At 37.9% G+C, this 24009-nt stretch overlaps 1 protein-coding gene across 2 annotated transcripts in view; it reads left to right on the top strand.

Annotated features, from left to right (window-relative positions):
- Zc3h13 (zinc finger CCCH-type containing 13) overlaps nt 1-24009 on the top strand; it is an 86566-nt gene that overhangs the window by 10043 nt on the left and 52514 nt on the right. For both annotated transcript variants that reach the window (XM_045145338.1, XM_045145341.1), the window contains 2 exons: nt 1476-1587; nt 19485-19593. In XM_045145338.1, coding sequence (XP_045001273.1) covers nt 1476-1587; nt 19485-19593 — 221 coding nt within the window. The remainder of the gene's footprint in view (nt 1-1475; nt 1588-19484; nt 19594-24009) is intronic.

Raw genomic sequence — 24009 nt, 5'->3', positions numbered from 1 at the left:
ACAGTGTTAGGAAGTAATTGTGTAGCCGTAAACTGTAAAATTTCTAGTATAAATTAGCAAACTTTGCCATAGTTAATGTAAATATGTGTAATTTTCCTTCCACTGCAGCTGGGATGTAATCATGGCTGCCAAGAGGTTGAGGCAGGCTAATCACAAGTTCAAGGCCAGACTGGGTAACTTAGGGAGACCATATTTCAAAATAAAAAGTAAAAAGAGAGCTGGAGATAAACCTCAATTGTAGAGTACCTGCCTTGCATGCCTGAAGTCCTGGGTTCAGTTCCTTACTGAGGTGGAGGGATGTGAATATCTATAGTAGAATATGAAATTACTGTACAGAAATTTTGCTTTTAATCCACTAGCTGTTTTTATTCTTAAATGACTTAAATTTTAAGAAAAGTTATCAGAATTAGCACAAAATTATTGTCATTTTAAAGATGCTTGAAATTTTTTTTGTTCATGTTTCTAAACACATACATGTCTAATCTTTCACTTCCAAATATGACTACTATATTTATATGCTTAATAGGACAGTAAGTCAAGATGTTAATTACATATTAATTTTTCTCCATTTGCATTTGTTTCTCATTCACTCATATTTGCTACTCTGAAATTCTTTTTCTTATTTATTTGGGAGAGAAAGGGAGAAAACTAGGCAGGTGGAGAGAGAGAGAGAGAAAATGGGCGCAACCAGGGCCTCTAGCTACTACAAATGAACTCTAGATGCATGCACCCCTTTGTGCATCTGGCTTACATGGGTCCTGTGGAATCGAATCTGGGTTCTTTAGCTTTGCGGACAAATGCCTTAACTGCTAAGCTATCTCTCCAGCCCTGTAATTTTAACATACACAATTTGATTGTTGCTATGAGATTGTATGACAAGGTGGCAAAAACACAGTCTCAGACAGACTTTGTAACCAAACAACCTCATAGGATAAACTCTTACTAGAGATTAACAGCTGAAAGAGGAGCTTGTCTTTTATTAGGGAAAGTATATCTGTTATTTTCAAGGTTATACTACGAATTGTGACGTTGTAGGTAACTAAGGAGAGTACGTGGGGGGATGTTTTTTAAAAGCTGGTCATCGAAGGAGTTTATATATGGGAGTATTGAATTTATTCCAGCCAAAGAAAAGACAGCAAGAGGTTATATTTGGCAAGGTACTGCCTGGCTGAACCTTCAGCTGACATGTCAGCTTAGAGCAGAACAAAAATAGCATATATTAGTAACACGTATCTACTGCTGAAAATAAGCACCATGTCAGTAAGGCAAGCACAGAGTGGGTTAAAAGTTCAACATTAACCCCGACAAGAGAAAATTTGTAAATGTTGTTCTTTTTTACATATTAATATTTAAGCTAATGCAAATTATTTTTTAAATATTTTGGAGACACTTGAGATTTATGAAGTTATTTCTATAAAGTCTTAACAAATGTTATGCAAATATACTTTTGTTGTATTCTGTGTTTTGTTTCAAAGGTCACCAGAAAGACCTACAGGTGACCTCAGAGAAAGAATGAAGAACAAGCGCCAAGACGTGGATACTGAGTCCCAGAAACGAAATACGGAGGAATCATCCTCACCTGTTAGGGTAGGAATAAAGTTCATAAAACCCAGTTACATTTCATTTCAGTAATGATTAATTCTTTAAGTATTGGACTAGAATATCAACATGTTTGCTAAATATATATAATAGATATTTAATTTCATGCTGTAATGTTCTTTGTGGATAATAGAATTTTTTTAAAAAATTATTTATTTATTTATTTGAGTGCGACAAAGAGGCAGAGTCGGGGGGGAGAGGGAGAGACTGGGCATGCCAGGGCCTCTAGCCACTGCAAACTCCAGACGCATGTGCCACCTTGTGCATCTGGCTTACATGGGTCCTGGGGAATTGAGCCTCAAACTGGGGTCCTTAGGCTTCATAGGAGAGCACTTAATTGCTTAGCCATCTCTCCAGCCCTGGAATTTAAAAATTTTTTTCTTCCAAATTTTTATTAAAAACTTCCATAATTACAAAAAAAAACCCATAGTAATACTCTCCCTCCCTCCATTCTCCATTATACCCCCTCCCCATCTCAATCAGTCTGTCTTTTAATTTTGATGTCATGATCTTTTCCTCCTCTTATAATGGTCTTGTGCAGGTAGTGTCAGGCACTGTGAGGCAAGGGTTATCCAGGCCATTTTGTGTCTGGAAGGAGCATGTTGTAAGGAGTCTTACCCTTCCTTTGGCTCTTACATTCTTTCTGCCACCTCTTCTACATTAGACCCTGAGCTTTGGAAGGTGTGATAGAGATATTGTAGTACTGAGCTCTGTGGTCATTTCTTTCCATCACCGTGATACCTTCTGAGTCGTCCCAAGGTCACTGCCATCTGAAAAGAGAAGATTTTCTACCAAAAGTGAGAGTAGCATTAATATGAGGGCATGAACATTAACAGAAGAGCTTACTGGGCAGTTTGATAAGCATAGTATATACATTTAGCCAGACAACAGCAGATGTTACACCCCTAGGGCTCATGACTACCCCTGTTTTAAGTTTTCAATATCAGGGATGTATTCCCTCCCATGGAGTGGACCTCCGGTACAATTAAGAGGGCAGTTGGTTTCCCCCATAACAGACATGCCACTATTGCACCCATTGGCTCATTTGACCTGGCTGGCCAAATACAAGGCTTGCAGTGTCCACTGTTGAGTATCTTCACTGGTGATTTGGATAATGGAATTGAAAGGGGAAAACCACTCAGGAAAACTTTAAGGAATTGCCTGGCAGAGTTCAAGGTAAACTTCACAAGGTTTTGTACCTTTCTGGGAGTCATGAGTATCTAAATAATGTTAAAAGTTCTCAGAATTCAGCCATTTGTCCTATTTTGTTTCCAAGAAAAGTTGAACTGGCATATAGTAGAACCCTTCTGAACTAACACCCTACATACTTTACCCTCCCTTAAAAAGAAAAATGTGAAAATGGTGTATTTTCTTAAAACAATCTCTTCTACGTGTTTTGTGTCAAATGGAATCAGAGTATGCCATCCTTGGTGATCAGCTTTCATAGTTTTCAAGGCTCATGAAAGGCTACAGGATGCATCAGTTTTGTACCTTATTATTATTATTATTTTTGCCAAATATTGCACTATATTGATAGGCCATATTGTGGTTATTCATCCAGCAATCGTTTAAATAGAGTTTAATTAACATAGAGTTACCATACAATTCTGTAGTTCTCAGGATAAACCTAAAAGAAATGAAAGCATGTGTCCACACAAAAATTTGTACACAAATGTTATTAGCAACATTGAGAACTAAGTGAAAGAAGCTAGTCACAAAAGATGATCTATTTTATGATTGCACATACTTGAAACATAGTATGGACAAATTTATAGAAAGTACATTTATGATTGTCTAAAGCTCAGTGGGCCATTCAGAGAGTTGACTGCTAAATTTTCTCTTTGGAAAAATAAAAATTGTATGTTGGAGGCTGGGGAAATGGCCTAGTAGTTAAGGCGTTCACCTGCAAAGCCTAAGGACTATGGTTTGATTCCCTAGGACCCACGCATGCCAGACGCACAAGAGGCCACATGTGTCTGGAGTTCGTTTGCAGTGGCTGGAGGCCCTGGCATGCCCATTCTGTTTCTCTCTATCTGCCTCCCTTTGACTTTCAAAATAAATTTAAAATAAAATTATATGCTGGGCAGTGGTGGTGCACACATTTAATCCCAGCACTTGGGAGGCAGTTAGGAGGATTGCCATGAGTTTGAGGCTATCCTGAGACTACATAGTGAATTCCAGGTCAGCCTGGGCTAGAGCAAAACCCTACTATGAAAAACAAAACTAAACAAAAAAAAATTGATTGTAGTGATAACTACACAAGTGTGAATATCCTTTAAAAATGCGTATGTACAGGGCTGGAGAGATTGCTTAGTGGTTAAGGCGAATGCCTGTGGAGCCTAAGGACCCAGGTTTGATTCTCCAAGTCCCACATAAGTCAGATGCACATGGTGGCACATGCATCTGGAGTTCGTTTACAGTGACTAGAGGCCCCAGTGTGTCCATTCTCTTTTTCTTTCTTTATCTGTAAAAAATGAATTTAAAAAAAAAAGCTGGTGTGTACAGTTTTAAGGAGTGACTTCTATGATATGTTAATTAAACCTCACTAAGTTACAAACACAAGTATGGTAAGTTTCTTAAAAGTAATTAGCTTAGGAAAGATTTCCATTCCTAACACACATTTTTCTCTTATTGAAGAAGTACATTATATTGTAAGTTATATTTCTCTTCTGGTTGCATTGATAACAAATCACATCTAGTTTTATGGTCATGTGCATTCTCTTACCTCAGATTTCCAGGTCGGTTTTTGGTACCTCCATACTTTTTTGACATCGTTGTTATTATATTTTGTCTTTGGCGGGGGGGTTCAAGATAGGGTTTCAGTCTATCTCAGACTAACCTGGAATTCACTATGTAGTCTCAGGGTGGCCTTGAACTCACAGTGATCTTCCTACCTCTGCCTCCTGAATACTGGGCTTAAAGGCATGTGCCACCACGCCTGGTTGACATTATTGATTATTATCTAATAGCGCACTTGTTATTTTGTAGACTTTGACCATAAGCATTATCATTGAAAGCAAAATTGATCCTTAAATACAGTCATGAGGAATATTTAAGCATTTGCTAATGATAGAAATATAAAATGTATTGTAGGATGTAGTGTCTGTTAGCAAAAGCTTTGCGGTGACATTCAAGAAAGGATTAAGTAAGGGATGGGAAATGGGTCAGCTTGTAAAAGCACTTGCTCCACACCTGTGACAAGCTTGACTCCCAGCACCTCTGTCTAAAGCTAAACACCATAGTGAAGGCCTAGAATTCAAGCCTCCTGCAGTAAGATGGGAGGTGGGGCAGGAGAAGCTCTGCTAGCTCACCAGCCAGCTCACCGTGCACGTACCAGTGACTCTGCCTCACACAAACTAGAAGGTGAGGACTAATGCTCAAGGCTGATCTCTGACTTCATATGTACACCATGACAGATGTGAGCCACTCCTCCACAAAGACAAAAAAGAAAGGATTAAATAATTCCACATCCTAGGAGAATATCTAGTGTAGAATTTAGAGATACATTGTGAGTATTAATCCTTCTGCTTACCTAAAATCCTACTCCATGCAGAGTGGCAAGGACAGAGGTATTATTTATTTATTTTTATTTTTTGGTTTTTCAAGGTACGGTTTTGCTCTAGCCTAGGCTAACCTGGAGTTCACTGTGTAGTCTCAGGGTGGCCTTGAACTCAGGGTGATCTATGCCTCCCAAGTGCTGGGATTAGAGGTGTGCACCACCAGGCCCGAAGATTTTAATGTATTGAATTTTTTTCCTTCAGTTTTAAGCTGTGGTAAAGTAGATGTAAAATTTATCAAAGTAGCTTTTTGTTGTAATTGTTTTGGTGGTGGATTTTTTTGTTTATTTTGGTTTTTTTAGGTAGGATCTCATCCTTCTTTGAGGCTGACCTGGAATTCCCTACATAGTATTAGCATGGCCTAGGACTTGACTCATAGTCCTATCTCTGTCTCCCAAGTGCTAGGATTAAAAGCATGTTCCACCACACCTGGCTTTCTTTTTATCATTTGAGACAGGGTCTGATTATATATACCCAAAGCTGGCTTTGAACTCAGAATCCTGCTTTGTCCTTAACTTCCCAAATGCTAGGTATGTGCCACCATGCTCAATGGTGCTGTTAATTTCTAGTTTTAATTATTTCAACGGGTTTAATACTTTTTCCTTTTTTTTTTAAATCTTTTTTATTTTTATTTATTTATTTGAGAGCGACAGAGAAAGAGGCAGATAGAGAGAGAGAATGGGCATGCCAGGGCCTCCAGGCATTGCAAACGAACTCCAGATGCGCGCGCCCCCTTGTGCATCTGGCTAATGTGGGCCCTGGGGAATTGAGCCTCAAACCCTGGTCCTCAGGCAAGTGCTTAACCGCTAAGCCATTTCTCCAGGCCCTAATACTTTTTCTTTTTTTTTTTTTTTTTGGCTTTGTTTTTTTGTTTTTTCGAGGTAGGGTCACACTCTAGCTCAGACTGACCTGGAATTCACTATGGAGTCTCAAGGTGGCCTCGAACTCGCAGCATTTCTCTTACCTCTGCCTCCCGAGTGCTGGGATTAAAGGCGTGTGCCACCACGCCCGGCCCTAATACTTTTTCTTAATCTGTCATTTCATGACCATTTCTGTTTTCTGCCATAAGTCATCTTGAGATTTCTTGCTTTTCATCTTGAAAATGACATATTCTTTGCCTTACCCAATATTTTTGTCAGTGGCTTTGTTTTCCTACTTCCAACCTGATGTTTTACCTTCAAATGCAAAATCTGTTTTAGATTTGATATTATTATGGATCAATGTATCCATGGATCAAATAATGTAACTCTTATTCTGATTCCTTTTTCAGCTCTCAGTCTTTGGTAAGATTTCCAGGTAGTTACTTGCCAGCTGATTACAGATATCTTATAGGTTGCCATCTATTTTGACCTTGCACACTCCAACAGATTTTTTTCCTAGCCTTAGTTGCCAGGTCCTGTCATGGTGAATTTCAAGTATGAAGCACTGTTTCTGGGAATGATTCTTTCTAAAATGCACATAAAATAGTTTTGTTTTTCAGTCTTCTACCCAGCTCTTTCTCTCCGCACCTTCCCTATCCCCCTGTTTTGTTATGTTCTTTTCTGTATCTTAATATTTATGGCTAGGAGGGGGGGAAAAAAAGCCCTGCTTAGGGAAGGGGACAGTCCTATAGTGCCATAATAAGTAGGACTCATACAGTGGAAGATTGTAAGATTTAACATTGTTACTAAGTATATCCTTAATTAGTTTCTTGACCTTAATTTTTTGTTAAAATATTTTTAAATTTTTATTTATTTATTTATTAGAGACAGAGCGAGGGGTGGGAGGGAGTGCTAGGGCCTCTAGCCGCTGCAAACAAAACTCCAGATGCATATATCACCATGTACGTCTGGCTTACATGGCACCTGGAGAACTGAACCTGGGTCCTTAGGCTTCACAAGCAAGTGCTTTAACCACTAAGCCATTTCTCCAGCTCAATGTTAATTTAAAATTTTTTTTGTTTATGTTTATTTAGTTATTTGAGAGCGACAGACCGACAGAGAGAGAGAGAGAGAGAGAATGAATGAGAATGGGCACGCTGATGAACTCCAGGTGCATGTGCATGTGCCACCTTGTACATCTGGCTTACGTGGGTCCTGGATTGTCAAGCCTTGAACCGGGGTCGTTAGGCTTCACGGGCAAGTGCTTAGCCACTAAGCCATCTCTCCAGACCCATGACCTTAATTTTTTAATATGTAAGATGAATGTACCTGATCTAGTGTAGGTTATGGTAAGAACCAAGTGAGAAAGTACATGTAAAAATTCTTTGGAAATAATAAAATATAGTGTAAGTGCAACATAAGAATAGCAGAAAGTTGCCAAGGTGTAAAAAGCTGATTGCTAGGGTTAAAAACATTTAAATTCCTGTTTGTCAACTTAAAAGGAAAAGATTGAGAATAGAAAGATAGGCACAAGAGTACAAGTAGACATACATATGCCCTGATAGAAATTTCATAATGTATAGTATAGGATTAATTATGGTGAATTTTCAGTGTGGATATAAAATTTTCTTATGAAACCTTCCTGGTTTCCCTTGGCATGAAACAAACATTTCTTGTATTGGGAAATTTTATCAGGAATTCTTGGTATATGGTCCTTAGCTAAAGTACTGAAAAACGTGGTTTTTAGTCACTTGAAGATTGTTCAGCTACATGTCTGATAGTTTATGCTTAGTCTCTGTGTGCCTATTCATGTGGATAGTTTGAGCTTCCTTACCTCTGGTACCAAGGGTTTGTGTACATACATGCACACTCACCTGCACAGCAAGAAAGAGCATCCCTAGGTTCCTCTTACTGTTAACTGGCATTAGAAACCCAAACCTATGTTTTGTTAGAATTTCTCAGCTAACAGAACACAAAGGAGTGTGTATATTGTCTTGTATGTATAAATATGTCTAGTAACTGTATATTTATATATTAAGGTAACTGAATTTTTAACTGATGTCTTCAACTTTAATCCATTACTACTGTTTTCTTTTTCCAATCCCCAGTGTCCTTTTCTTATCTTATGAGAGTTTTTATATTAGACTCTGAGTTAAGAACTTGATTGATTGTGGTACAACCTATAAACAATAAAATGTGTCCATTCTAAATATACAGTCTGACTCTTGACAGATGTGCACACAACTACAGTTAAGATACAGACATTTGGATCAACTCAAAATATATCTGTCTGCTCTTTTGTTCAGCCTCAAACTCAACTTTTTTCTCTTTGTTTCTCTCTTCCCTCCCTCTCTCTTTCTTCTTCCTTCCTCCATTCCTTTTTCTCTCCTTCCCCCTTAAAGAGGCAGGATTTTTTATAGTTCAGACTGGGCTTGAACTCTGTATAGCTGTGCTCCTTGTCTGTACCTCCCAACTGCTTGGATTACAGGATATGTCTCACCATGTCTGGATTATGCAGTGCTGGGGATCTAGCCCAGAGCTTCATGCTTTCTAGGCAAGCACTCTGCCAAACAAAGTACATCCGTTCTTGACAGCTTTAGATCTCTTACTTTATTGCCTTCGTGTATGTTCTATTGTCTTGATTCTCTCAGTATAATCTTTTGAATTTCAGCTACATTGTTATATGTGTCAGGAGTGTGTTCTTTTGTTTCCTGATTAGTATTCTGCGATATATCAGAATTTGTGTATGCACCATTTAATTGACATTTAGATTATTTCTAGCTTTCAGCTATTATGAAAATATTTACAAGTGTATTAGTCTTTATATGGGCATATGTTGTCTTTGGGTAAACACCTATGAGTAGAATTGCTGGATCATAAGATATGTATAATTTTATAGGAGTCTTATAAACAGTTTTTCAGAGTGTTTGTTAATTTTACATCTCCACCCACAGAAAATGAATTTTTTTTTGTTCTTGTCAACATGTTATTCTGTGGGTATGTAAGGATTATAATTTGAATTTTTTGATGATAGATGTTGAATACCTTTTGCATGTTTTTTAGCTGTTTATCTTGTATACTTGTATAGGTATTTGTATAACTTTTATTGACCATCTGGATTTATTTATATCTTTTTCTCTTAAAATAGGGTAATTTTGTCTTATTATAAATTAGCAATTATGTTCTGAAAAGCAGTCATTTGTGAAACATGTATTGCAAACATGTTTTCTTTCATAGTCTTATTGCTTGACCTACATCAATGGTCTGTGTTGGTTCCTTTGTTTTTGTTAATGTGTCCATGACATCATGTTCATCTTGTACCCAGTACTTGGAATTACTTCAAAGTCCTAGTTTTCTTTAAAACTGATATTTCAGGACCACTATGTACTTGGAGGCCTATTACCATTAGGTTAGTCATTGTTTTTAAGGCCTTTTGCTAAACATACTTAGGAAGTATATACATATATGTTCTCTTCAAAAAGCAATTATTTTTTCAAATAATTCACATTTAGAATTTCAGGGCTTTTATTTAATTACTTTGATTTTCTACTTATTGGTTATATATCATGCTTAAAGTTTTAGTCCCTGTTCACATTACACATTTTATCTTAGTATTATATATGACAGCTCCCCTCCCAGTAACTAACAAGAGTATTACAAATAACATTTACAGTTTGGTTATAAAATTTATCCCATAGGCTCATGTGTTTGAACACTTGTTTTCCAGCTGGTGATGCTGTTTTGGGAGGTGGTAGAACCTTTAAGAGCGCGTGTGCATGCCTTGAAGGAGGAGATGGGACAATAGGAGTGGAAGTTTATAGCTTTCCTTGCTTCCTATCTAGGCTCTGCTTGGTCTACCTAGTTGTGAGCAGGCAGCCATCATGACCCCTCACCATAAAGGACTGTACCTTCAAACCATGAGCTACAAAAAAAACCATCTCCCATTCAATGCTTCCTGTTAGGTCTTTGGTGGCTATGAGAAGGGTGACTGAGAATAGTTACTTTTCCTTACGGTGTTTAGGGTATATATTATTTGGAATATACCTATTAAATCTGACCATCAGATATATATTATCAGTTACTGTGTTTTAATTTATTTGAAATAGTTTTCTTTTTGGTTAAATCAGCAAATCAATACATAGTTGAATTAATCTATTTCATTTTGATTTTAAGTGTTGGAATTTACTTACTCATATAAAATGTTCTCGTGATTTCAAACTCAAAGTCTTGGGACTAGAGGGATGGCTTACCGTTAAAGGTGCTGGCATGCAGGGCTGGAGGGATGGCTTAGTGGTTAAGGCGCTTGCCTGCAAAGCCAAAGGACCTTGGTTTGATTCCCCAGAACCCAAGTAAGCCATCTTGCACAAGGAGGCACGTGCATATGGAATTTGCTTGCAGTGGCTGGAGGCCCTGGTGTGTCCATTCTCTGTCTCTCTCTACCCGCCTATTTCTGTATCTCTCTCAAATAAATAAATAATATTTATTTAATTTTTTGTTTATTTATTTGAAAGTGACAGAGAGAGAGAGAGAGAGAGAGAGAGAGAGAGAGAGAGAGAATGGGCATACCAGGGCTTTCAGCCACAAATGAACTCCAGATATGTACGTCCTCTTGTGCATCTGGATAACGTGGGTCCTGGAGAATCGAGCCTTGAACAGGGGTCCTTAGGCTTCACAGGTAAGTGCTTAACCACTAAGCCATCTCTCCAGCCCAATACTATATATATATATTTTTTAAAAGGTGCAGCCTGTCGTGGTGGCACATGCCTTTAATCCCAGCACTCGGGAGGCAGAGGTAGGAGGATCACCATGAGTTCGAGGCCATCCTGAGAATACAGAGTGAATTCCAGGTCAGCCTGGGTTTGAGTGACACCCTACCTTGATAAACTTAAAGAAAAAGGTGCTTGCATGCAAAATCTCCTGGCCCAGGTTCAGTTCTCCAGTACCCATATAAAGCCTGATGTACAGAGTGGCTTGTGTATCTGGAGTTTGTATACGGTGGAAATTTTTATCTATTTGAGAGAGAGAGAGAGAGTGTGCGCGCACGCGCACACTCCAGGGCTTCCAGCCAGTGTAAATGATTCCAGTTGCATGCACCACCTTGTGCATCTGGCTATTGTGGGTCCTGGGGAATTGAACCTGGGTCCTTTGTTTGGCTTTGCAGGCAAGCGCTTTAACCACTGAGCCATCTCTCCAGCCCAACTTCCTTTCTTTTAGTCAGATCCTTACAAAAGAGTTTGTATTTCTATCATTTAGTTTTTCGTTAGGCATCCTTTACCTTGTTTTAATGTAAAGCAGTTGGGCCATCTTCCTTAAGCTTGTTAATGTTTTTGACAGTAGCAACTTTAGTAACCTAAAACCAGTCTCTGTGCCTATAAATTTTAAACTTGTTTGAATTTTTTCAACCTTACATTTTAAGATTTTCAGTCCTATATCTTTAGCCAAGCACATCAGTTCATTACAAATTAACTTTGCTCTAACTCTCTGGGCATGGGCAGCAGATGGCAGCCATCCCTTATGCCAGTAGCCCAGTTCCAACAAAGTTCTGTGTTATCTTTCCTTCCCCTTAGAAAGTTGTTCCTAAGCCAAGCCTCCAAATACAATTTTCTCTGTATTTAGCATTCTCAAACTTCTATCAGAATAGTCCATAATACTTAGTTTACCACCCCAGAAGACGCCTTTAGTTGTAAGTACCAAATTCCATTTTTCTAGCACACAAGTTTCAAAAGACCAGAATCCACATTGTCAGATTCATCTCAGTAACTCCCTACTTCTGGTGGTAGTTCTGTAGTGGACAGCTTTAGGTGGCTGGGATAGACTTCCAAACCAGGCACAAGTTAGGGGAGGGAGGGATTTATTGAAGCTTATAGATTTAGGGGAAGTTCCATAATGGTAGAAGAAGCTGACCCACTTTTAAAGGTCCATACAGAGAGAAAAAAAATCACTGCTAACACACAAGCAAGCAAGCTTTGTGACCTCTAGGCAGAGCTCAAGCTGTCTGTATATTTTTAATATGGAATTTAGATCTGTCTCCAATAATAAGCACTGTAGTGCTGTACTTAGGATCCATCCATAATGATGAGGAAAGTTGTGGAAATCTTCACATATAGCATATTAGTCATCATAAAATTCCAGATTTGGGGTATTTAAAATTTCAGATTGTAGTATTACAGATCCTCGGCCTGTAACAACTTTTGTTAATGATATGAAGTCCAGGTAACTTCATTTGTCTTTTAAAAATTCTAGCTGGGAGCTGGCGCCTTTAATCCCAGCACTCAGGAGGCAGAGGTAGGAGGATCACCTTGAGTTCGAGGCCACCCAGAGACTACATAGTGAATTCCAGGTTAGCAAGACCCTACTGCAGAAAATAAAAAATAAAAAACATCTAGCTGGGGTTTGGGTGGGGGAGCTGGAGAGATGGCTTAATGGTTAACGTGCTTGCCTGCAAAGCCTAATGACCTAATAATTCGATTCCCCAGTACCCACTTAAAGCCAGATGCAGTAGCCACATGCATCTGGAGGTCATTTGTGGTGGCTATAGGCCCTGGAGTGCCCATTCTCTTTCTCTCATCTCTCTCTCTGCTTGCAAATAAGCAAATAAAAATATTTACAAAATTTTGGGGAGGGGGTCCTGGAAAGATGGGTTAGTGCTTAAGGCGCTTTCCTGAAAAGCCAAAGGACCCAGGTTCGATTCCATGGTATCCACGTAAAGCCAGTTTCACAAAGTGATGCATGCATGTGGAGTTTGTTTACAGTTTAGGCTAGAGGTCTTGGCATACCCATTCTCTCTGTCTGCCTCTTAAATGTATATTGACGTTTTCAACCAGCACCCATAGAATATTCATCCATGGAAGACATAGTGGTTGTTTCTAACACTTGGCAGTTATAATCAGGCCTCTGTAGATATCTGTTTGTAGACTTTTATGTGCACATGAAGTTTCTGCTCCTGTGGATAAAAACCAAAGAGTATTTCAGCTGGATTATATGAAACTCAATTGTTTAGTTTTATTTTTAAACAAAGATCTGCTGTAGCCAGGCATGGTGGCACAGACTTATAATCCCAGCTTCTCTGAAGCAGAAAGATGACCAGTTCAAGGCCCACTTGGGCAATTTAGTGAGACTCTATCTCAGAAAAATAAGTGGCTGTGGAGATTGTTCAGTAGTTAAATGTGCTTGTTTGTAAAGCCTGTGGGCTCAAGTTAAATTCCACAGTTGCCCATATGCCAGAGGAGTGTTTCTTTGCTGTGGTAGCAGACCCTGACATGCATATGCATGGACTTACACACACATGTAAGTAAGTAAATTAAAATAAATGGAAAGAAGGTGGAGAAACCTGTTATAGTAGTAGTCACTCATAATGCCTGCACTGGAGGTGAAGGAAGAATGATGTTCAAAGTCATTCTCAGCTACATGGTGAGTTAGGGGCTAGCCTGGGCTATATAAGACTATCTCAGGAAAAAGAGAGAAGGGAGCAAAAGAGTTGAAGATACAGCTTAATTCTAGAGCACTTCCCTAGCATTCTTCATGCCTTAGTAAGACACACCCACCCACCCACCCACCCAATCTTGTTTCTTTTCTCCAAAAAAAAAAAAAAAAAATCAACAAAACCTCTAAAAATAGCTTCCCATATGGGCTATGCCAAACTTGCATCTGCATCAGCATTTAATGAGGTCCTATTGTTCCATGAGTCACCAGCATTTGTGATGTCTTTGTATTGAATTTTGTCTGTGATCTGATAGCTCTTTGGTGGTATCAGTTGGTTTACCAGCAGGTTCCTTAATGAATTGTCTTGTTAAGCATCTTTTCACATGCTTATGTGCCATCTGGATATCTTCTTTGGTGAAATATATTTATTAAATCAAGTTTTTCTGTTCTTAATTTTTTTTCACGTGTGTGTAGAGTGTATATGTGGTATGTGTGATGTGTATGCCTGTGTGTGTGTGCCCCCAGAGATGTGTCCTATGCTTATGTCTGCAGAGGCAGAGTTTGGGAACTTGAGGAGTCCTCTTGTCACTCATCTTTGTATTACCTTGATACAGGGCCTGACCTTTCCTCAATCCAATGCTGCTGTCACTTAGCAAACCTCAACAATTTTCCTGTCTCTTCCAGACATGTGGTCACATCCAGGTTTTGATGTAGGTTCTGGAGAGCTTTGTTATCTCTGGCTCCAGAAGCCCCTGTGCTGAAGTAACAAGCTCTCTAAACCATTGAGCCATCTTTCCAGCCCTGTATTCTTGAGGTTTAAGTATTATTTGTTGGTTTTAGATAAATTTATTTATTAGATGTCTTTTGCAAACATTTTTCCCAATCTCATTCTTTTGACAGTATCTTTTACTGAAAGGAAAATTTCTGTTCTAATATATGCCAGTGTGATGTTTGAGTCAAATATCCACCATAAATTCGTGTATTCTAAACACCTGTGGTGGTAACTTTGGGGATATGCAGCCTTGCTGGAGGAGGTGTGCCACTGTTGAGAGATATTGAGGTTTATCACCAGTTTGCTACGCCTAGTGGGCTCATTCTCCTGCTGCTGTTTTCCACCTGCTGTGGCAGAAGTGATATCCAGCGTGTTTTCATGGCATGCTATTTCTCCTGCCATCATGAAGCTTCTCAATACTGTAAGCCATCAGCTGGTTGTGGTCAGGTGCTTTGTCCCAGTAAAGTCGCTACAGCAGCAAGTTTATGAGATGTTTCCATGCATTGATTCTTTGATATTGTTCCTAAAATGTTTAAAATCATTTAGGTGTTTTCTTACATTTTTGCATTTTATATTTAATTTTTTTATTTCATTTCCTCATGTGCATATGTATATCCAATTGTGCCAGCATCATTTATTCCAGCATCATTTATTGAAAGACAATCCTTTTTCTATTGAATAGTCTCTGCTCCTTTGTCAAAGTTCACTTGACTTTTATCTGTGAGCGTCTATTTGTGGGTATTTTATTTTGTTTCTTTGATGTGTTTATTATTTCATCTGATACCTCACTATTTTGATTACTATAGCTTGTATAGTAACTCTTGGAAGTTGGCTAGTGACAGTCCTCCAATTTTAATATTGTGTTGTCTATTCTGGGTCTCCATGTAAGCTTTAGCAACAGCTTGTCTACCTAAAAGTAGCTTGCTAGATTTGTCATGGGAGTTGTCTTCAAGCTGTAGATTAATTTGGGGAAGAACTCACATCATGACAGTATGAATTTTTTGAACTTCTGGCAAGCTAGATTAATTTAAGATGCCATGTTTTTCCCTCTAAGGTGGGGGTCTCACTGTAGCCCAAACTAACTTGGAATTCACTGTGTAATCTCAGCCTGGCTTCAGTCTCACAGCCATCTTCATACCTCTGCATCCTGTGTGCTGGGATTAAAGATGTGTGCCACCACGCCTTGCTAGGATGCCATGTTTTGTTGAAGCATTGACACATTAATGTAGAGAAGATGACAGTGATGAGAGTGTGAGAATCATGAGTATGAGTCTATGATATAAGTTGTCTTTTTAGCCCTTGAAGTGATACAAGAAGATATTGAAGGGCTTTAGTAGTGATGGTCAAATACTTAAAGGGCTAGCATATAGAAGAAATATACAATCTGCTCTGTATAATTCTATAGGTCAGAACTAGTCCTAATCAGTAGAAATCCTCAAGAGATGAAGAAAGATATGACCAAACTAAGCAACAATTTAATATTAGAGCTTTTTAGAAATGAAGTAAACGGGTATGACAGTAGGGAACTGTCACTGAAGATCCTAGGAGCTAGTATTTTTTCCTGCCAAATTCTTCTAATAGAGGACTTCTATAACTATGTAATTGAAGATTTTTTTCCTCTAATAGGAGTTGGAATTTAATTCCTTACAGAGGCTTCTAACATTTTGTTTGGTTATTAATGTACTTATAATATTGGTTTTGTAATGCTTTCTTACTATATAAAAACAGTGACTATAATCTGCCCATAAATGTAATATTACGACTCAAATATGAATGTGACTGAAAGTAACTTAAATGTCCACATCACTGTATTTCTGAAATTAGCAAAACACTTTTTTAAAAAATTTTATTATATTATTGTTATTAGTTTTTCGAGGTAGGGTCTCCTTCTAGTCCACACTAACCTAGAATTTACTATGTACTCTCAGAGTGGCCTTGAACTTGCTCTGCTTCTCAAGTGCTGGGATTAAAGGCAGGTGACACCATGCTCAGTGCAAACATTTCTAAGTTAAATTAATTACATGCTTACTTGGAGCAAAACATCTGCATTGAAGTTATCTGATTGTCAACGTTACTCAGTTAATAAATTGCTCGGATTTCCTAAAAAACATAGTAATATTAGTATGTTCAGTCTTGTTGCATTATTACTAAATATGCTTTGAAATTAAAAATAGTTAAGCCGGGCATGGTGGCGCACGCCTTTAATCCCAGCACTCAGGAGGCAGAGGTAGGAGGATTGCCATGAGTTCAAGGCCACCCTGAGATGACAGAGTTAATTCCAGGTCAGCCTGGACCAGAGTGAGACCCTACCTCGAAAAACAAAACAAAACAAAACAAAAAAATAGTTGTATTCACATACTTAGTCTGAAGTGTATGGGCTAAAATACTGTGGTTATTTCACTAGTATTTCTACATGTACATGTTCCAGGATGACTAATCTTAGAACAGTCAGAAGCTTACACTTTCTAAGTAGTATATTTAGAGTAAGAGAAGATGACAAGGCATTCTGTTAACTACAGGATGGTAAACAAAAAAAGACCATGCTGCACAGCATGTGACAAATCTGAGTGGAAGAGAAAAAGGGGAAATAACTCATTGTTACATTGTTACATGACTGTGCAAGTCAGATATTATTGAAGTAGAGAAAATGAAGAAATAAGATACTGTAAATGAGCTAAAGTTAAGTGCTATCAGGGTAAGTCCCTATATTATGATTTGATGTAGGATTGTGGTGAACTTTACCTTCTAACTTGAAATTCCACCACATATTGAAGCCTGAATGCAAATCCGATGATGTAATAAAAGAAGTTAGATGTGTTCTCTAGGACAATGCCAGTTATACTGAAAAACACAGGCAACTAAAAAGACAATTTCATTGCCTATAAATAAGAGCTGTTTACGGAAATACTGAGATATGTTAATGCATTTTTGCTTCTAAATGTGGTACAAGGAATCCGTGTTACAAATTGTTAGATGATTTATTTTGCTGTATCAGTACTACTGCTCTGAAACTCTTGAGTTTGTGATTATTATATGATACCTTATAAAGCAGTTATTCAATTATTTATAGGTAATTTCCTGTAAGATATTTTAGAATGGGTATGCATTGGGATATATAGCAGGTTTCACTTATAGTATGTTTAATTTACATAACATTCAGTTCATTAAAATAATGATAGAATAGCTCTTCATTGGTGTTCCACAAACTAAATGATTATGTTCCTTTCTTTCCTTCTGTCCTCTGATAGATAAGAGCCCATTTCTTTTTTTCTTTGACCTTCTATGCTTTTTCCAAGGCAGATTTTGTATGTGTGTGTCTGTGTGCATGCAATTGTGTGTATGTGAGGTCTGTGATGGGTGTTATGTGTTTTCCTTAGTCAGTCTCTTTATTTACTGAGGCATTCTCTCACTTGAGCTCAAACTCATGGTTCAGCCAGTCTGACTAACCAGCTTTCTCTGAGCCTCTTGGGTTGGGATTACTGGCAGATTGCCACACCCTCTCAGCCCCAGGCACCACCCTCAGTAGTAGATTTTATTCTCATATAATCTTTCTTAACATTTTAAAAATATTTTTATTTATTTGAGAAGAGGGGAGGGGGAGGGAGAGAGAGAGAGCGCACGCACGCGCACGAGCCTCTTACCACTATCGACAAGCCCCAAATGGATACACCACTTGGTGCATCTGATTTTATTTGGGTACTGGGGAATTGAATTCAGGCTGTCAGTCTTTGCAAGTGGTACCTTTAACCACTGAGCCATTGCTCCACACCTTGATAAAATCTTTTTAATAATTTTTGTCAGCTTGTATTGTCTTAGTAGAAACCATTTATATCATTTTGGAATACTTTGAATATAACCTCTAAATGTGTAGAATTTAGAAATAGTTATAGATGAGTTATTTTAAAAGAGTACTTCAAAGAAAAATTATACTCTAGGTAATCAAATTTTATGATTGATCATGCTGAGAAAAAGGTTTGAGCACTTAATATAATTATCTTTCATAGTATTTAGGTTATGAATAAAAATGAGAACTTCTGTGGCAAGATAGTAACAGTTATGTGACACTGATTCACACCACTTAGTGAAATGTGGCTTGGAGTCTTTGGAAATAGACTATTCAGTTGAATTTTATATATTGAACTACTGTTACTTTGTTTTCTGTATAGGCTACTATTATACTTGGAGTAAGGTGTGAGCTCTAGTTTTTTAGCTATAAAGTAATGATTATCATGCGAACTTTTAAATAGGATTATACTTTCATTAAAATAGGTATAATCTTAAAACTTAAAATTATTCAATGAGTCTGAATTTTAGTGTGCAGGAAAATAGCTTTGAGTGTTTACGTATTAGATCAGTTACTTGTAAAAGTCTACTGTGAGTGGTTTAACCTTATAAAATTGTTTTTTATATATGATCATTTAGCTAAACTTTCCATTGTATTTTATCTATCTTAAGCTGCCTTTACCCATGGTGATTTTCACATAGTGACTTAATTTATAATAGAATGTCAAGTTCTTTAAAGTAGTAGATTTACATTGACCTTTTAAAAAGATCTGAATGAACTGGGCTGGAGAGATGGCTTAGCGGTTAAGTGCTTGCCTGTGAAGCCTAAGGACCCCGGTTCGAGGCTTGGTTCCCCAGGTCCCACGTTAGCCAGATGCACAAGGGGGCGCACGTGTCTGGAGTTCGTTTGCAGAGGCTGGAAGCCCTGGCACGCCCATTCGCTCTCTCTCCCTCTATCTGTCGTTCTCTCTGTGTCTGTCGCTCTCAAATAAATAAATAAAAAATTAAAAAATAAAAAAGAAATATAAAGATCTGAATGACTTCTTACATTTACCAGACTGAATTGTAATAAATAGACTGTGGACTTTTCATTGTGGTGCTACACTAGAACATGTCTCATTTCTTCTACTTGTGAATAAGTGACATTTTAAAAAATATTTTATTTTTATTTATTTATTTATTTGATAGAGAAAGAGTCGGCGGGGGGGAGTGCATGCCAGGGTCTCCAGCTACTGCAAATGGGAACTCCAGACACCTGCACCCCCTGTGCATCTGGCTAATGTGGGTCCTGGGGAATCAAACCTGGGTCCTTTGGCTTTGCAGGCAAATGCCTTAACCACTAAGCCATCCCTCCAGCCCAGTAAGTGACATTTTAAAGCCTCTTCTTTGAGGCAGTAAAGCTGAATGAAACTAAAATGCTATATGTTACGATAATCTCATGTACTTTAAAAATAACAGTAATCTGCATGTATGTGTATATGTACGTTTTAGAAAGAATCTTCGCGAGGGAGACATAGAGACAAGGAAGACATAAAAATTGTTAAGGAGAGAACTCCAGAGAGTGAAGAAGAAAACGTAGAATGGGAAACTAATAGAGATGGTGAGTTTGAAAATTTTTGTTTAATCAATTCTTGACTGTGTAAGACTCCTGTCACTTTGATTTGCCTATTCTAGTATGATAGTAACTGGAACTGAGGTATCAGCCAGATACTGGTATGTGGATTCCAGATGCATAGTATGCCATACACTACAACTTCTTTCTTTTTTTCCCTCCAGGACCTTATTGTGTCCATTGGGATTTTATTCTATTTGTAATTTTTAAATTTTTAAAAAAATTTATTTGTCTGTGGGGGGGGGTGGAGAGACAGACAGAATGGACACACCAGGGCTTCTAGTCACTGCAAAGAAACTCCAGATGCATTCACCACCTTGTAATCTGGCTTTATGGGATAATAAGGAATCGGACCTGAGTCCCTTGGCTTTACAGGCAAGTGCCTTAACCACAAAGCCATCTCTCCAGCCCCATTTGTAGTATTTTTAAAAATTAACTTTTATCTGTTTCTTTGAAAGAGAGAAGGAGGGAGAGAGAGAGAATATGAATGGGAACACCAGGGCCTCTAGCTGCTGCAAACACATTCCATATGCATATGCTGCCTTGTGTATCTGGTTTATGTGGGTACTGAGGAATCAAACCTGGGTCCTTAGGCTTCACAGGCAGTTGCTTTAACCACTAAACCATCTCCCCAGGCCCCTGCCATTTGTAACTTGTAAAAAATATTTTAATTTTTATTTGTTTGAGAGAAAGAAAGATGCAGAGCTAGAGAGAATGGGCGCGCCAGGGCTTCCAGCCACTGCAAACGAACTCTAGACACATGCGCCCCCTTGTGCATCTGGCTTACGTGGGTTCTGGGGAATCGAACAAAGGTCCTATAGCTTTGCAGGCAAGCACCTTAACTGCTAAGGCATCTCTCCAGCTCCATTTGTAATTTTTTTTTAAAAGTTTGTTTTTCAAGCAGGGAAACACTGAGGGAGGAAAGGAGGGAAGTAAGAAGGGAAGAATGGGCACACCAGGGCCACTAGCCACTGCAAATTAACTCCAGATACATGTGCCACTTTGTGTATCTAGCTTTATATGGATGGATACTAGGGAATTGAGCCATTAGGCTTTGCAAGCTAGTGACTTTAACCCCTGAGTGCCACCTCCTCAGCCCCATTTGTAAATTTTAAAACTCCTCAAGACATTAAACATTAAACCTAAACCTGGATTCTTTTACATAAAATATTAAAAGTCTTTACTTCCTGAGAAAATTATTTCCAAGAAATTGTTTTTACTTCCAGTTTTCAGGAAAAAAAAATGATGTTAGCTAATAATTGAGACTTGAGATTTATTTATGAAAACTAGCAAAATGCTTAGCAAGGTCTGCACTTCCTTATTACATCATGACTATTCTCTGCTCTCTGTCTCTCTGATGTTCTGGAAGGTGAGTGCTCTTAACCTCATAATGCCAGGAATAAAGAAAGGGAATTAAACATATTGAATATGCTGTACATTTTCATGTAACTTATATTCTTGTTCAGTAGGTTTGTAACTCTACTTACAGATGACAAAACTAAAGAATTTAGATAACTTTAAGTGGTAAGCTGAAACCTTTGACCCTGTTTTAGAACACTAGCATGTGGACTGCTCTTGCTTTGCAAATAAACTTTTTTTGGAGCTTAGCCATGCCCACTTGATTATATACTCCTTTTTAGCTACAGCACCTGGTTTGGGTCCTTGTGATGACAACCAAGACCTTCCTTGCATGCCTGAAGAACTTCCTACTGTATTTCAGAATGATCTCTGACAATATAGCTAGACTGAGACTTGAAAATACCCTAAGTTCCTTCAGTGATTGTTTCTAAGGTTAAATAGAGGTTTCTTGTGATTAGTTTATTGGAATTTTACAATAGAATATGCTTCTATAAAATATACAAAGCTACAATATCTTTTTGTAGTTGGCGAATTACTTAATATAGTGAAGTATTTATTTCCTTCTCACTCTACTCAAGAGGCCACCCTACTGCAGTATAAATATGTTTCCTTGAATTCTAAATTTGATGTCTTCTTTTCTCACCAATTTGGTTATTAGATGCTTTCTTTTATATCTTCAGAATTCTATCCCTACATATGCTCTCTCACCTGATATTTAGCATATAGTCATATGGCACAATTCTTATCATCTCTCCTTCGATGAATAAGTGGAAATGTACTTGTTTCACTTACAGCATTGGACATCTCAGAGTTGCCATCTTGAAAAACATTCATTCTGTTTGCTCTAGTCAGTTTTCCATCTTTTCAAGCTTATCAATCTTATATAGAGGATCTTGGTATTCTGTTCCTTGCTAATGTCTAAGTCATTGCACTTGACTATTTTCTCAAGAGAAAACTCTAAAGTGCTTTTATTTTAAGGGCTTTTTAATGTAGGATTTTTTTTAAATGAGTGTAAATATCTTTAACTTAACATAAAATATTATAATTATTTACATTTTCCCTTGATTGAAACTCATGGGTTTTGGTTATTATGTATATTAATGCATAATTTAAAGATATCTATTGAAGACTTGGGGGACAGTGATAAGAGGAAGATGCTTGAGGCCAGCATGGGCTACAGAGTGACACTGTCTCAAAACATAACCAAAATAAGTGAAATAAAAGTAACTGTTGAAGGAATATGGAAGAATGTGGGTATTCAGCTCATCCTTGCATGCTGAGTAGCTGCTGTAGTAAACTTACTTTCTATAGCAGCTTAAACTTTGGGTATTTTCTTTGTGGCTTACTTTTTTAAAAATATTTTATTTTGTTCATTTTTTATTTATTTATTTGAGAGCGACAGACACAGGGAGAGACAGATAGAGGGAGAGAGAGAGAATGGGCGCGCCAGGGCTTCCAGCCACTGCAAACGAACTCCAGACGCGTGCGCCCCCTTGTGCATCTGGCTAATGTGGGACCTGGGGAACCGAGCCTCGAACTGGGGTCCTTAGGCTTCACAAGCAAGCGCTTAACCGCTAAGCCATCTCTCCAGCCCGTGGCTTACTTTTTTAAAAACGTGATTTTCCTTTCTAGATGAAATCATGCTTCTAGAGACTCATTTATTAATGATTCTGACATCTGGTACTTGCAGTTGGGGTACAGAGAAAAGTTTAGCACTCATCAGCTAGAGGTTCACATGTCTAGAGTTACATGCTTTGCAGTGAGCCTGAGTGCCCTCACTGATACCCTCCTTCTGCCTATGTTTTACAGAGCCCCACACTGCTGCTCCTACAGGCCGTCTAGTTCTCTCAGCTGACTAATAATCCAGTCCTTATAGCCTTGAATTTATTTTATTAAAATAACTTCTTAATCGTTCCTTTGCTTAATATCTGATCTAATTCATTCTCCACTCTAAAGCCAGAATAATCATTGTTTAATGTGTGTGTTGGGGCTATAGAGTATCTTTTTGTGTTTCTGCCTAACTTCTGCTAATGTCTCTGAGATCAGTCATATAATTTATTATTGTAATTAATTCTTAGTGCTATTTAATATTTCATTGTGTGCATATGCTATAACTTGTGTATTTTGCTGTTAGTGACAGTTGGGTAATTTTCAGTTTGAAGTTGTTATGAACAAGGTGATATATATTATATATATATTACCAAATATGTTCCTGTTTTTCATGAGTTCATGCTTCAGAGTATATTGCTGGACTTTAGTGTATGGACCTATTTGTCTTTGCATAATGCCAAATTAGAAATGGTGTACCAATTATTCATGTCAATTTTTTTTACCCTTTTCATCTTAGTCATTTGAGAAGTGTGTAGTGGCATCTTATCTTAGTGTGGCTTTGTACTTTGCTTAATGAAGTTGAAAACTTTTTCACATGTGGCCATTAAACAACCCATTTTCTCTACTCTGTTCTGAACTGTTTTTACCTGCCTTGCTGTTTCTTTAGTATAGGAATTTTATATGATTTGGACATGAGATTTTTGTGAAGTGTATGTATTACATCTATATTCTGCCATGGAGTCACACAAAAACCATTGGTGTATTTTATTCCACTCATTAATGTTCTCCTTATCTACTTAAGTACAGAGTCCTATTGTATGTAGACACTTCACTATCTTGTTGCTCCTTGCATTTCTCACTTTGTTGTTTTTTACTTGAGAGCGAGAGAGTGAAAGCGAGCATGCCAGGGCCTTCAGCCACTGCAAATGAACTCTAGACACGTGTACCCTCTTGTGTGCATGTGTGACATGGTGTGCTGGTGTCACTGTGTATCTGGCTTATGTGGAATCTGGAGATTGAAACATAAGTTCTTAGGCTTCACAGGCAAGCACTTTAACCACAAAGCCATCTCTCCACTTCATCTTTTTAACTTGTTTTCTTATGCTTCTCTTATTTGTTCATCATTTGCAGTAATATATTTGTATTGTAGAAGAAAATATTTAATAATATTTTGGTAATCTTGGAGGCAGGTTCATCTTCCTAAAATAAAAATAT

The sequence above is a fragment of the Jaculus jaculus genome, chromosome 3 (genome assembly GCF_020740685.1).
Source record: "Jaculus jaculus isolate mJacJac1 chromosome 3, mJacJac1.mat.Y.cur, whole genome shotgun sequence".
Classification (NCBI taxonomy): domain Eukaryota; kingdom Metazoa; phylum Chordata; class Mammalia; order Rodentia; family Dipodidae; genus Jaculus; species Jaculus jaculus.
This window is presented reverse-complemented; position numbering and strand designations above follow the sequence as displayed.